Source organism: Trichosurus vulpecula, chromosome 1 (genome assembly GCF_011100635.1).
Source record: "Trichosurus vulpecula isolate mTriVul1 chromosome 1, mTriVul1.pri, whole genome shotgun sequence".
Taxonomy (NCBI): domain Eukaryota; kingdom Metazoa; phylum Chordata; class Mammalia; order Diprotodontia; family Phalangeridae; genus Trichosurus; species Trichosurus vulpecula.
In genome coordinates, this window is record NC_050573.1 from 496,881,523 (window position 1) to 496,897,125 (window position 15,603).

The 15,603-nt window shown below is 36.6% G+C and overlaps 1 protein-coding gene across 1 annotated transcript in view; it reads left to right on the forward strand.

The window, feature by feature from the left end:
• Nucleotides 1-8,135: 8,135 nt before the first annotated feature.
• The window catches only part of UBAP2 (ubiquitin associated protein 2), a 126,945-nt gene continuing 119,477 nt past the window's right edge, over nucleotides 8,136-15,603 (forward strand). The window contains 1 exon segment of the mRNA XM_036739113.1: nucleotides 8,136-8,223. Coding sequence (XP_036595008.1) covers nucleotides 8,221-8,223 — 3 coding nt within the window. The 5' untranslated portion in view covers nucleotides 8,136-8,220.

The following is a 15,603-nucleotide window of genomic DNA, read 5'->3' on the forward strand; positions in this document are numbered from 1 at the left end:
TTAAACCCTTAGGAGCTTATGAAATCACAGAAAGAGTATAGATAAATAGGTAGATTTATTTGTATGTCTAGAGAGAGAGAAACAGAGTGAGAGACCTAGAGAGACAATGTCCTGACTGGATTCTGAAGCTTCTTTCTTCTAACCTAGGGTAATCTCTTATTTGGGGAAGTGGGGGTGGGGAACAGAGGAGTTGCTCCTTTAGATGGATAACTAGAATTTCTAACAATAACTTCCCCCCTCCCTCCATATTCCACATATTGCTTGCTTCTCATTCTCATGAAGTCGTAATACTAGGCTAAAGATTTTTGCCCAGACTTATGCATTTACTTCTACTTCAATGAGGTTTTCTTATGAAGAGAAAGATAGTGGTCTTCTCCATTCCTAGTGTCAGAGTTAAGTTGATTTTTATATTTTTGCTGCTAACAGTAGTTATTTCTGTATCACACGAAGCTCCTCACCCACTACTTAAAACATTCACGGAAGAGATGACCTGGTAGACTGTGCCTGAGAAGAATAGGAGAGTCGTTTCTTTTGGGTGGATGGGGGAGAGGCCATAGGAAATGCCCCTAAGGATTGCTTCTCACTACTTTCTATAATTTTTCATTTTTAATCTAGAAGGGAAAATGTAGTTACATGGGAGCTGTCTTCTGTGCAGTGTATTAAGGATACCACCGCTCTTTTCTTGATAAGAAGCAGAGAAAAGGCCCATTAAGATTTTCTGTTTTTATGTGTCCTGGATTTTATGATGGTCAAAGAAATGGGATACATCTTAAATTTGTGATTCACTTAAGCTGAATGTGTTTTGCATTTGAGTAATAGTGGAAACTGGTCAAGCTCTCCACCCCCTCAAACTGAAAACTAGGTATAGACATTATAAACCTGGTTTTCCCAGTTAGTGTGGCCTCAGCTCTGCTGTGAGGATGTGTGGCATTAAGTTCAAAATGTTGCCCTGAAATTGCCAGGGCTCAGTCTTTAATAGTTCCAAAGTTACAATTTTACATTGTTTTAAATTATTTCTTTTGTATAGGTGTTTTAAAAGCTTGATAGGAACTCTTAAGAACCATTTTGAATATGTTTAATCCTTAGGAATATCTTCTGTAAGAGAGCATGACTGTTTTACAATAAATATGAACAGTATTTCTTTTTAGTGATTTTTTTTTTCATTTACATCTGACCATCCCTCTAGAAGTGGGAGGGACCTTAGAAGCTGTCTAGTCCAGCCCCTTCATGTCGCAGACCAGGAGGCCCAGGGAGATTCAGTGTCTTGCCCAAGATCACACAGGTATTAAACATCAGAAGTGAGATTTGAACATGGGTCCTTTGTCTCCAGACCAAGTGCTCTTTCTACTGTACCACATTTATTGTGGTCATTTTATATTTGGTTCTCTTCTGCTTGTTTCATTTTGCTTCAGTTCTTTAAACCGTGGTTCATACAAACCATGTTTTTTCTGAATTTCTCATTTGTCATTTACTGAACAGTAGAATACCTTCATATGTCACAGTATTTTTAGTGCCTTTTCTAGTCAGTGGTATTCACTTTATTTCCAGGTCTTTGCCTCCACAAAAGAGTGCTGCTTTTAATATTTTGTTAAATATTGGAACTTTATTTATGTCTTTTGCTTCCTTGTGGTATAAGCCCAATAAGGGGGGATTGATGAGTCAAAGAATTTTGACATTTAAGCCATTTTTCTTGCTTATATCTAAATTGGTGTCTAGAACAGCTTCACCAGCAGTGTAATAGTATGCCTGTGTTTTCATAGTCCCACTCAAATTGACTGTTAATCTCTTATCATCTTTGTCAATTTGTATGCCATCAGTTTATTTAAGTTTTTTATTTGTGTTTCTCTGATAGTAGTTTGGGGCATGTTTTCATTTAATGTTTTAATTAATTTAGAGTTTGCAGTTCTTTAGAAAACTACTCATGTCTTTTGACCACTTACCTATTTGGGATGGCTCTTGGTGCTAAATATTTGTGTCATTTATGTGTTTTGGATATTAGGGGTTTTTTGTGATATTTGATGCAAATATTTTTCTGCTCTATCTTCTAGTTATACATTAATTGATTTTGTGTAAAAGCTTTTAATTTTAGTAGCAAAGATTCCCTGTTTTGTCTTTTATGATTTCCTCTATCCCTTTAGTTAAAAAATTTCCCTAGTCATAGTTTTGAAAGATACATTGATCTGATTTTCATCTAATTTTTTTTTTTGGTGTAACCTTTTATTTTTGGTGCTTCTTGTGTAGTTTAAAATGTTGACCTAAAACTAATTTTGGACAGCTTTCCCAACGGTTCTTGTCAAAAAGGGAGACCTTACCCTAATAACTTATATTCTTGGGTTTATCAGACATTTGGACAGTGTTTTGGATTACTTCCTTGTCCATTCTTTTTTACTGAGATACTTTTTGTCCTTAATCAGTACAGTTTGATAATGTTATCAAATCAGTGTTTAGAAACATATCCTTCTTTGCAAATCTGTCATCTTCATGAAAAATATTCATATAAATCATAGGTTCCCAAACTTATCTGGTCTACTGCCTCCTTTAAAAAAATTACACAGCATCCTCCTGGAAATCCAAAGTAGGTAAGAAGTCTCAGATGAAGTGTACAATTGCACCTGATGCTCCTGGGGGGAGAGGAGGCCTTGTTCCAGTGCCTCCAAGGGGCAGTATCTCCTACTTTGGGAACATTTGATTTAAATCATATTGATATACTAGAAGCCACTTGTTAATCTTTTTCTAGTTATTAAGAATTATTTTCTTTTAGACAGTTATAAGGCATGTAGGATTGTTATGCTGCCTCAAGACACTTGCTGTGTGATCCTGGGCAAGTCATTTAACCTTTCTTAACCTCAGTTTCCTCATCTATAAAATGGGAATTTTTGTGAGGATCAAGTGAACTAATATATCCAAAGCATTTTGCAAACCTTGGTGAAGTGCTGTGTAAAAGTTAGCTATTTTAATTTTACTTTTATCTTCCCTACCCAAAACAACATTCCATATAATAAAAAATAAGGGGGGAGCATTTCAGCAAAATTAACCAGCAAATCAACCAAATCTGACATAGGCAGCGCTCAGTGCCCATATTCCCTCACTTCTGCAATGAAGGGAGGAGGTACATTTTCTCGTCACTTCTTTGGAACGAGCATGGTAGTTATAATTATACAGCATTAAACTTTGTTTTATGTTTTTTTTCTTTTACATTCCTTGCCATCGTATGTGTTGTTTTCCAGGTTTACTTTACTCTGCATCACTTCATATCTTCTGTCTTTCACGTTCATAATTTCTTAAATTGTAATAGTATTCCATTCCATTATATTGTGTTTGGGGACACTACTAATAAAATGATTAATCCATATATAGGACAGTATATGATTAATTAATGAAAAGATACAAGTACTTGTGGATTTGGGGAGAGGGAGATTTATATAGGCTGGAATTGTCAATGTCTTATTGGGTAGAAGTTTAGTCATTCAGAAGAGAGGAAGGGTGTAGTTCCAATTTACTTACCAGGATGACTGGACCAATTAATTCACAACTCCACTAATAGAGCATTAATTTTTTTGTTTTCCCACAACCCCTCCCACATGCCCCCCCTTTTTAATTCAGATCTCTAATTATTAATGATATGGAGCATCCTTCCCATTATCATACTCCCTCTTAACTCTTTTTCGTGTGTCTGCTTATTTTTTTCTGTTGAATTTGATGCATTTCCGCACCAGAATTCTTTGTTGTTTTCAGCCCTCCTTTGTCCAGTAGAGAAGAATGAGATTCGTCTCATGCTTCCCTGCCCTTTCTTCATGTTTATATATTCTTTTCATGTACCTTATTGTGAAAATAGCAAGTTCTGCACCTTGTTCCTACTTTCTAGATTGGTGTGTTCCTTTTACCTTCTTTCCCCTTGTCAAACTTTCAGAACAGTCCTGTCCACCCTCAAAACCCTTTGGTTTTTTTTTTATTTAATTTTATTTATTTAATTTTTTATTCTACACACTTAGACCACATTAAAGTTTGGAAGGAATGTGTTTCTTTTCTCCCTATTATTAGTATGTTAAAACTGCATCATTGAGCAGCGCCTTATAATTGCTCAAATAAATTTATCTTTCTAGACAACTTTTATGTTGGCATTTCAAAGTAACTGCTGAGCTCTCAGCTTCTTAATCAGAAATGCTCGAAAGTTCTCTATTCCATTCAAGATTCCCCCCCATTATTCTTAGCTTTAAAGAGTCAGTTATTCTTCATTTTATGCCTGTATATTTCTCCTTTTGGAATAGAGACAGCTAGGTGGATGGAATGCAGGACTTGGAATCAGGTAGGCCTGTTTAAATCCTGCCATTCTCAGGTACTAGCTGTGTGACCCCGGGTAAGTCACTTACCCTGTGTCTCAGGTCCTCATTTATAAAATGGGGATCATAATAGCATGTGCCTCCCAGGATTGTTGTGATGGTTAAATGAAGTGATATTTGTAAAGTGCTTTGTAAACTTTAATGTTATATAAAGCTAGCAATTATTGTATTCCAAGTTTTCTTCTTTATAGTAGATGCTCTGCCTGGTCTTGTTTGATTCTGACCTTTTGTTTCTTGGTATTTGAACTCTTCTGGCTACTTTTTTTTTTTTCCTATTCTTTGAAGTGGAAGCTGCTTTTGGCTGTGATATTCCTGGAATTTTTCCTTTTGAGTTTTCTTCTAGGAGGCGATTGGTGGATTCTTTCAAGCTTCTCTTGCCCACTGATTCTAAAAAGTCCAGTCAGTTTTCATTTGTGATTGCTGAAATATGGTGTCCAGGCTTTTCATAAAGTGTTTTTCAGGAATTCTAGTGATTCTTAATCTCTCATTGACCTGTTTTTTATATCATATCTTATATTTTCTTCTATTTTTTTAGTCTTTTGATTTTGTTTCAGCATTGCTTGAAGTCGTTGACTTCTCTCTGTTCTATTCTGATTTTTAGTGAGTCTATTTCTTGGATAAATTATTCTCTTTCTAATTGTTTTTTCCAGAGGTTGGTCTCCACTTGGGTTACCTGTGTTTTTTTTTGCTGACCTCTCTATTTTCTGAAGGTCTCTGAGGTAACGAATTTTGGACTTTCAGTTCTGCCCTCTATGGTGTCTCAGAATACAGAACTAGGAATCTTGGACCCTTGGGCCTAAGTTGTCCCATTCCAGGTTTTGCTTCTAAGTTCCATACTGTGAGTTTCTCACCATCTTGGGGTTTTCTCTGGGAAGCTGTTGGCTTTTGCTGCCTAGGGAGGTCTGTCTTTCTGTCTATTTACCCACCCCCAACCCCATCCCATATGTCTGTGCGTGTGTTTGTATGTATATACGTACACATATATCTAGTTGTATGTGTGTGCATGTATTTGTGTGTGTGTGTGTGTGTGTGTGTGTATAGAGGGAGGAAGAGAAAGAGAGAGCGCTATAACTGCTTTATAGAAATCAATCTATAAAGTATAAAGATAGAAAGGTAGATAGATAGCCTTGGAGGCTACTGTAGTCTCTGGCTTATTAGGCCTGGAGGTTTTCCGCTTGTTTGTCTAGGATGGTACTGGCTTTGATAGTAGGCCCTTTTCCTTTACTCCTCTTGGACTTTAGGTCTGCTTTTTGTGTGTGTGTGTGTGTGTAGTTCTTGTGTGAAAGAAATCACTTGCTTTAGCTTCTTATTGGATTTCTTGGTTTTTATTTGATGTAGTGTCATTTGCTAGAGTAGATTTGTGAGAGCTGGACTGCCTGTCTCTGTTCAAGCATCTAGGCCAAAGATATTCTTGTTGCTTTTTAAGAGATGTTTTATGTTGATGCTTAAAAAACAAAACAACAGTGTTGTCATTTTCCACTAATACCATATAACTTTCAAAAAGGTTCAATGAATTCACAGCCCCACCATTAATGAGTAACTTGCCTCTTGTCATAGTGGAAGCAGCATTGAATATTATGTGATTAAAGGAGACTAAATATATGGCATTTTACAAACCTTAAAGCATTATGTAAATGTTAACTATTTTATCTCTTTATTACTCATGCTAATTTGATGGGCATAAAGTGGTATTTCAGTGGTTTATTGTTGTAATTTGCATTCTCTGGTGATTACATGGTTTTTCTTGTCAGAAATTTTGAACACTTTTTCATATGGTTGTTGATAATTAATGTTTCTTTCCATAACTTAACATTATAGAATGGTTTTTAAAGTACCTTCTTGAAATAACTGGAGTCAAGATTGGGAAGGGAAGGAAAGCCAAGCCAGAACAAGGCTGATAAACTAAGAAAGTAAGGAGGGATTTAAGACCAAGTTCTTGAGACTTTGAGGCAGTGGGATAGATGGAAGAAAATGGGAGATTGTGATCAGTGAGAGGAATAACTTAGAAGCTGCAGTAGAGCAATTTTTGTGTTAGTGAATTTAAATTAAGGTGTAACTATCTCTGCTTGAGATAGAATCATGGGAGTTGAGATTGATGGCTTGGGGGAAGTCAGGGTGTTGGATCACATGTGTAAACAAAGAGTCACCAAGAATGTTGGGGATTGTGCTCTGGATATTAATATTAAACAAGAAGGAAAAATGGCATCAAGGTTGACAGATGACAGCATAGAGTGGGAGTTCTTAGAAATCTTTTTTTGTGGGACCCCTTTGGTAGTCTGGTAAAGAGTATGGACTCCTAAGAATAATGTTTTAAAATGCATAAAATATATAGGATTGCAAAGGAAACTAATTATATCGAGATACAGTTGTAAAAATATGTATTAGAAAAAGCACGAAGTTCACGGGACCTAAGTTTAAGAATCCTTAGTAGAGAATTGGGACAGGTTGATATAATTGGATGTTATGAACTTTAAAAGAAGTGGCATTGCCTTTTTCAGTGTATGGAAGTGGGGAAGAGGGGAAGGAGGTGTGCTGTAAGTGGCAGTGAAAAATAAGGAACATGGTAATTTTTCATCCTGGTCCTGTAGATTAGGTAGAAGCTTCAGAGGAAAGCCAGATTTCAGTTGGTGAAAGAAGACCAAAGATAATGGGAGATTTTTTGTTTTAATAATGTAGACTGAATTTCAGTGTGAATGGTGGTTGAAGGTAACTGGGGAGAAGAATTTTCACATAGCTTGATGCTCCTGAATCACAAGGAGTAGAGAAGAAAGAGGTTGCGATTTTTTAGAGATGGTTTTGGTGGTCATGGCAGACGGGGAAAGAATAGATATACAGAAGGTTAGATCTACCTCAAACTTTCAGATTTCAAAATTAGAATGTTGTTATGGTGGAGCCTATTTTGGAGTATGAAAGGAGTGAAGGTATCAGAAGCTTATGGTGACTGGGAGAATTCTGTAGGATGAAGAAAGCCTCTCTTTCTCCTGGCTAAGAGGATTACATCTACACCTGGACAGGGCCAAAACTTAGGGATTTTTTGAGGGTCTTTTCCCCTGCAAACTGACTTGGGAAACTTGAAGATCTAGCAAATAGCAAGCTTCTTTTGGGGTGGGGTGGGGGGGAGTAGTAGTTATGTCTCCTGGCATTGTTAAACTCAAATAGAATCCCTGTGAGCTGCATATTGACTTAGTTTTAAAATGTGATATCATCCATGTTTTATTGCATATTTATTTATTTCGTTAAGTATTTCTCAAGTACATTTTAATCTGTTTCTGGCCACATTCAGGAGTGTTGTGGACTGTGAGTTTGACACCTCCGGTGTACAAAATATTTTAACATAATTATTAGATAACATCTGATTCTACATTTGAACAAATTCTGCTATGTTTAAGCTTTATCGTTTCCTTGACAGTACAAAACAAATGTTATTTAGTTCTTGCACTGTAATCTAGTATGATTCACATAGGATTCAGTTAAAAGCAAAGCTTCTTGCTTGTATTTCTGGTGGACTGAGAAAAACAGATACTAAAACCAGAACCTGGAGGAGACTAGAGTCTCATAAGCTAGTGCTTCTAACAATTCAAGAACTCTAGATATGCCTCAATCTTCGCTGGGTTATTTTTAGTATTTGTTGCGCCTATCTGTTTCTATTCTAGGAATTCTTTGGAACAATTTTTCCGGGTAATTGAATTGAAGCCAATGTTGGGGCCGGTACTAAAGAAAGGAGGTGGACTATAAAGATAAATGGTATTCCTGTAGTTCAACAATAGTGTACATGGCTGGACTTTGATAGTGTTCTGCTTTACTAACAAAGCTCTATTTATTTTTTTTTAAATGGTCACATAAAGTTCCTATCTTGTAGGCTGGTCAAGGTCTTCATGTTATGGTAAGTTGGTTAAAGTCAGTTTTGTATTCTTATTCATTTGCCCTTGAATAATTTCCACAATTTAATGATTAGTATACATGGCCCTAAGGGCATAATTATTCTGATAACTTTTAACTATTGGAGTTTTGAATTCTGATTTTAGATTCTCTCTATAAAAGTTGTGTGTAAAGTGAATATGTATATCGAAACATTTTCCCATTGATATAACTCATGGTTTCAGAGATGTTTATTGAGAGCAGATTAGATTCCTAGTGTGTAATTAACCTGATAGTGCCTCTGCCTGATTGTCTACTTTTTAAATGATTCTCTATCTCTCAATGTGGTGAAAGAACACTTAGGAGCAACATAATAGTTGTCAGATGGAAGGGGAATTAAACTTGTTCTGCTCTGTTCCGGAGGTCAAAACTAGGAACAGTGGTTGGAAGTTAAAAAGAGGCATACTTAGATTTAAGGTACGGAAAACCTTCCTGGTAATTACAGTTAGCTAAAAGCAGACTGGGCTGCCTCAGGAGTTAGTGGGTTCCCCCTCAAAGGCTAAATGATCATCTGTCATGCATGGGTTTTTTTGGGGGAGTGGAGGGTCTTGATAAGGAGTAGGTTGTACTAGATAGCCTCTGAGAAACTTTCCAACTTGGTGATTCTTTGATTTCTGAACACTATTGTAATCACTTATTAACATATAGCTGTTCCACGTTAAAAAGAATTTTTTTTTTATTGAACAAAATTTTATTTCTCTCCCTCCTATGACACTTTCCCACTGTGGGGGCGTGAGGGAGACCTTTGTAACAACTATACAAAGTCAAGCAAAATATGTTCCAAATTTGGCCAAGTCAGAAATATATAGCTCATTCTGAACGATGAGTCCATCACTTCTTTAACAAGAAGTAGGGAGCATTGCTGCATTGTTGGTCCTTTGAGATTGTGGTTGGTCATTGCATTGATCAGAGTTCTTGAGTCTTTCAGCATTGTTTGTCTTTAAAGGATTGCCATGGTATAAATTGTTCTCTTACTTTTACTTATTTCACCCTGAATTAGTTCATATAAATCTTCTTAGATTTCTCTGAAACTATCCCTTCCATCATTTCTTATAGTATCACACTATTCCAATACATTCATTTAGTGTAATTTCTTCAGCCATTCACTGTCTACTTGATGAACTACTCCCTTAGTTTCCAGTTCTTTGCCACCACAAAAAGAGCTGCTATAAATATTTTTGGCATATATGAATCTTTTCCTCTTTCTTTGATCACTTTGCGGGCATAGTCTTATTTGTGCTATCACTGGGTCAGGCTATCCATGGTTTGCTAACTTCTTTGGGCATAGTTTCAAATTGCTTTCCAGAATCAACTGTTTTACTTTTAGGGGAAAATGGAATCAGGTATCAAGCAATTAAAATGTATAAGGAATTTAGTTAATGTGAGAAAGAAATTTCTTCTTTCATTGTTCTGCTTCCACAGCACTATGAGGGGAAACACTGGGACCTTGGGCTTCCCCTTATTCAATTTATGGTTAGGGTACATCCTGTCTGAAACAGGGACTAGAGGCTGGGACGTGACAACCCCTCAAAGCCTGGGAGTGCAAACAAGGGGCAAAGTTCTCTTGCATCTATGCATGCCTAATAACCTTCATACATATTAACTTACACATCCATGCATAGATTATCCCTCCATTTTTTGAACATGGGACCCATGTTTAGGAGGGGGAAACATGTTAGGGAGTAATGTGTAGTGAGTGGGCTAGAAAGATTGTAACCTGGAAGAGCTAGGACCAATCCCACCTCTAAAGAGAGGTACCAGGAATGATTAACTCCTTAAAAGGCTCAGTTTGACTTCTGTACTGTATGTATGTCCCTTTTGGGGTGTCATATACCCAATTCTTGCAAGAACTATAAATAAACACTTCCTTCACTCATTTCAGTTTAAGTTCTGTTTCTTAAGGGAGGGACTGAATCCCATTTCTAACAGTGAAGAATGCTAGAGAGGATCACAGAAAATAAAACAGACAATTTTGATTATATAACAAAAGTTTTTGTACAAACAAATCTGATGCAGATAAAATTAGAAAGGAAATAGGTAACTGGAAAAAAAAAAAGTCCATGCAGCAAGTTTCTCTGACAAAAGTCTCATATTCAAGATATATAAGAAGCTGACCCAAATTTATAAAACAAGGTCTTTTCTCTAATAGATAAGTGTTCAAAGGATATGAACAGGCAGTTTTCAAAGAAAAATATTCAAGCTCTTAACCATATGTAAATATGCTTTAATCACTATTAATTAGAGACATGCTAATTACAACAACTCTAAGGTTCTACCTCACTCATAAGATTGGCAGTGATGACAAGAAGAAAATGATAAATGGAGACAGGAAAACAGGTGCCATTAGTATAGTGTTGGTGGACCTGTAAATTGGTTCAGCCATTCTGGAAAGCAATTTGGAAATATTCCCAAAATATGCAGTTGGGGAAGGGAGTAGATATTAGTAGATACTGGTTTTTAACAAGACTATATTTCAGTCATTCAGTAAACATGAAGTGCCTATTATGTCCCAGGCACTTTGTTAAATACTAGCGATACAAAGAAAGGCAAATGGCACAGGTCCCTGCTCTCAAAGTTCAGAGTCTAACAAGGGAGACAATACGAAAACAACTAAGTACAAATGGGATGGATAGGGGATCAATTGACGACAGCTGTAGAAGTAAGGCACTAAAATTAAGAGGGATTGAGAAATCCCTTCTTGTAGAAGGTGGGATTTTAGCTGGAACTTGAAGGAAGGCAAGAGGCAGAGGTGGAGAATTCCAGCCATGGGGGATAGACATGATTAATGGGCATGATCTAGATGAAGATGTAGCTAAGGAGACTGAGAAGGAGCTGTTAGGATCACAGAAAAACTGAAGAAAAGACAGTATCAAGGACAACAGGGTGGTTTGCAACGTCAAAGGCAGCAGAGAAGTTACAAAGGATAAAGACGGTAAAAGGCCCATTAAATTTGGTGATTAAAAAGTTGTATAATAATGTTTGAAAGAGCAATTTTGGTTGGATGGTGGTAGGAAGCACAAAGATAAGAAAAGAGTGAGAAGGAAGTGAAGGCACCTTAGTGTATAGTTGAGCCCCCAAAGAGAGGAGAGATGGGACAATGCCTGTTACAGATGGATAGATCAGATAGGGGTTTTTGAAGTTGAGGGTGACATCGTCATGTTTGTAGGCAGTAGGGAAGCAGGTAGTAGGCAGGAAGAGATTGAACGTAAAGGAGAGAGTAGGGATGATGGAGGGGGTAATCTGTTGTAGAAGATGAGGTGGAATGAGATCACTTAAGTAGAGGGGTTTACTTTGGCAGCTCTTCCTGTAAGACCAGCGAAGGTGAGAATAGTGGTGGAAGGCATCTGGGTGATATGAGATGAGGGGAGAAGAGGGAGCGGCAAATAGTTTGAGTATTTTTAGTGAAATTTGAAGCAAGGCTCTCAGCTGAGAGGGTGAGAAGAGGAATAGCAATGCGAAGTTTGAGGAGGGATGAAAAGGTTTGGAAAAGGCATTGTGGTGAATAAAGTAGTCATTTACAGAGATATAAGTGAGGGCCTAAGTTAAAATTTCAGAACAAATTTGTTGCTGTAGATCTGGACAGCACAGTTTTGTGATTTTTCTCCAGCTGGTTTGGCAGCAGGTGATCAGGAGCCACAGAAGAGTAGGAGCAAAGGCAGCAGATGGGGAGTAATCCAGAGTTGAGGCTTGGCAGGGTGTAAAATCAGCAGTAAGATAAGGGGGCAAGGGATTCAAGAAAAGGAAACTAGGATTAAACTGATTTATCAAGGGGTCAGTGAGAAGGAAAAGAGGCAGAAGTAGTGGTCTAGGGGAAAAGAACTAACAGGTAGAGGGATTGGAGGTCACTCTGAGGACTAAGAATAGAGTTTGGGGTTGCAAGGCAGAGGGGAAGGCATGACAACAGATTATGGTGGTGCATTTGTGGGTGATGGCAAGATCAAAGGATATGGCCATCTTTGTATGTAGCTGCAGCGTAAGATAGAGGAGTAGGTCATGTGAAATGATAAATCGAGGAACTGTCAAGTTAGGGGGTTTGAGAGAATACCATTTATGTATGAGGAGGAAGGGGGGGCGGGGAAGAGACTATGAGCCAGACACTGAATTCATTGAGGAAAGAAAAGAAGTGTCCTGGAGGCTAAGTAGACTTCAGTAACAGAATTTTGAGTAGGTGGTAGTTGTAGATTGAGCGAACCTCACAGGAAGAAGAAATCACTGAGTGATGTTTGTAGAGAGTATGAGTTTGGTTGGAAGTGGCAATGGAGAGTAAATACCAGAAACTCCCAACTCCCCCACCTTGACTAGTGAGTAGAGGAATGAGATGAGTTGCAGTCAGTGTTTGAAAGGGTGGTCAGGGGAGTCAGTGTCATCCAAAGGAAGCCAGGTCTCTATGAGATCCAAAGAGGAGTGGGAGAGGAAAAATTAAGATAATTTATTATGAATTTGTTGTTGTTGTTGTTCAACTGGGGGGCAATAAGAGGAAGATTTAATAAGTAACTTGTAAAAATAAATAACTACAATTTGTAAAAGATGGGAAAACACATTGCATAGGATATTTTATAATCATTCCACATTATTCCAATTTTCTATCTTATATATCCATTTGCACTGTGAGAATTGATGTTTACAATTTTACCCTTAGGTACATGCTGTAAGTTTAAGTAATTTTCTTTTGGTTCTTAACTTGGCAAATATTTACAAAGGAGTATTTCCATATACAAAAGAAAGAACAGAAAAAAGAGCATTGCATATGAAACGTAGCAGCTTCATTTCAATACACAGCTTACATTTCTTTTCAAAACTGTATGATAGATTAAACACATTAGTTTCAAAACTATTTTGCTTATTTATTTCCTTGTGACTCTCCTATTTTCTGTTCCTTTTCTAAAAATGTTATAACCCTCTTTTGAAGGCATCACAATCATTACTCCTGTCCCTTCCCGGTTTAGAAAAAAAAAAAAAACTGAAAAACCAGAGACCGTGGCAACAAATAAATTTAATCCAGCAAAACATCCACACATTGACAGCATTTAAAAACGTGCCTCAATCTGCTGCACCTTTAGCCCCTCACTTCTTTGTTAGGCCATGGCAGGGTAGTGTGTGTTATCTGGAGTTGAATTGATCAGTTCTTAAGGTTTTCAGGTTTGTTTTCTCAACAACAGTGTTGTTACTTTCTTCTAAATTGTTTTCATGCTTCTGCCCGATTTACTCTTCACCGATTTACTCTTCATCAGTTTATATAAGCAATCCCAGGTTTCTCTGAACCTGTCCCTTTCATTATTTCTTTGGTGCAATAATACGTCATTAAATTAACATACTTGTATTTTTGTTTGGCTCTTACCCAGTTGATGAGCATCCACTTTCTTTCCAGTTCTTTGCTGTGATGAAAAGTGCAGCTACCAATATTTTACTACTCATACCTCCTTTCCTTTTTTCATTCTCTTTTGACATAAGCCCAATGGTGATATTATTGGGTCAAAAGTTATATACAGTTTAGTGATTTGGGTGGGGAGGGCATAGTTCTAAATTGTTTTCTAGAATGGCTGGACCAATTTACAGGTCTACCAATCAGTGGTACTCAAGGTGTCTCAGCCTGTTGATCAATTAGCACTTCCCTTTTTTTTTGGTCATCTTTGTCAATCTCATGGTTGTGAGACAACATTTCAGAGCTTTTTTTTTTTTTTAAGATTTTTATTTAATTTTTAGTTATTTAGAACATTCTTTCATATACCTGTTGATAGCTTGGATTTCTTCCTTTGAGAAGCTCTTCATATACTTTGCCCATTTCTCTGTTGGAGGACTGACTCATATATTTTAAGCAATTCCTGATAGTCCTTTATCAGAGAAACTTTGCTGCAAAGATTTTTTCCCTTGTTCTGTTTCCCATCAATTTTAGCTGCTTTGAATTTGTTTGTGCAAAGCTTTAATTTTATGTAATCAGAATTGTCTGTTGTTTGGTCATAAACTCTTTCCCTATCCATAATTGTGAAAGATGTCCTCTTGCTTGTTCCTTCAGTTTATGATCTGACCTTTTGTATCTTAAGTCAAGTATCCATTTGAAGTTTATTGTGACACATATTATGAGATCTAGTTCTAACCTTAATTTCTGGCTAACTGCTTTCCAGTTTTCCAAGCATTTTTTGTTTTTTCCCAGTGGTTAGGGTCTTTGCATTTACTGAACATTATGCTTCTACGTATTGTGTACCTAATCTAAAATTTGTAAAATAGGAAACCAAATGTTAGCTTATCTTGGCCATGTCTAAGAAAATGTATTCTCTCCTTCATTTCCTGCTACATTTTTGGATTATTGCTCTTATTATTTTAGTAGCTTTTAGAACATTTGATTGGTACATTTATTAAACACCTATTGCATGACCAGCATTAAGTTGGTATTTGAGATTTACGAAAGAAGAAAAACATCTTGACTTTCAAAGAACTTATGATAAAGTATTTAAGGAATCAAGTGAAGCAGTTAAGAAACAACTAGAGAATATAATTAAGTTATGGTCAATAAGATATTAACTACATAAAATGCAAAACAAAGGAGAATATGAAAATACTAATAGATTCTGAGTAACCAAAGGGAATTGCATGTCTCTTTGCTATAAAATATTGGGAAGAGGATTTAATTAAAAACTGAATGACTTTCATTACATTCCTGTTCTTTTAAGTTTTCCTTTTAGATCTTAGTTTATTTGGCAGACTAAAAACCCAATTCTCATTCTAGGTGGTTTATTTATTATCTTCCCCCAATAAATGATTAAATATTGTCTGCATTGTGATTTTAAAAAATTATACCTAGTGGCCAGAGCATTTCTAGAGTGATACATTACCAGTTTTATAGTGAAAATAATTGGAAATTATTTTTAACATATGGAAATTTGCTTTACAGATGTTTAGCAGAGTACTGTAATCCTACAATGTGGTAGCTTTGGCTTGTTTTTTGTTTGTATCTGTAACTCTTCCATCTCATCACAAATTCCTAATGTAAATCTTGAGATTATATGAACTCTTCCTCTTTGCACTGTTTAATTTAACCTGGCTCTGCTTTTTGGCAGTTTTGGCAGTTTTATAACCTTGATTTAGTCACTTATACTCTGGATTTCAATCTCCTCATCCGTAATATGGGTGGTGGTATTGGGATGATAGGCAGTGTTAGATAAGATAATCTTTAAGGTTTCTTCCAACTGAAATCCTAGGGATCCTGTGAGATGACAGTTTGGCTTAACCTATAAACTCAGTTCAGAAACCAATTTTTAGTTTTTTGGTGTCTAATCCCCTGTCATGCCACATCCCCCCCCCCCATTCTTCTGCATTTACTAGTCTTCCACTTCCTTTTTGACTAGTC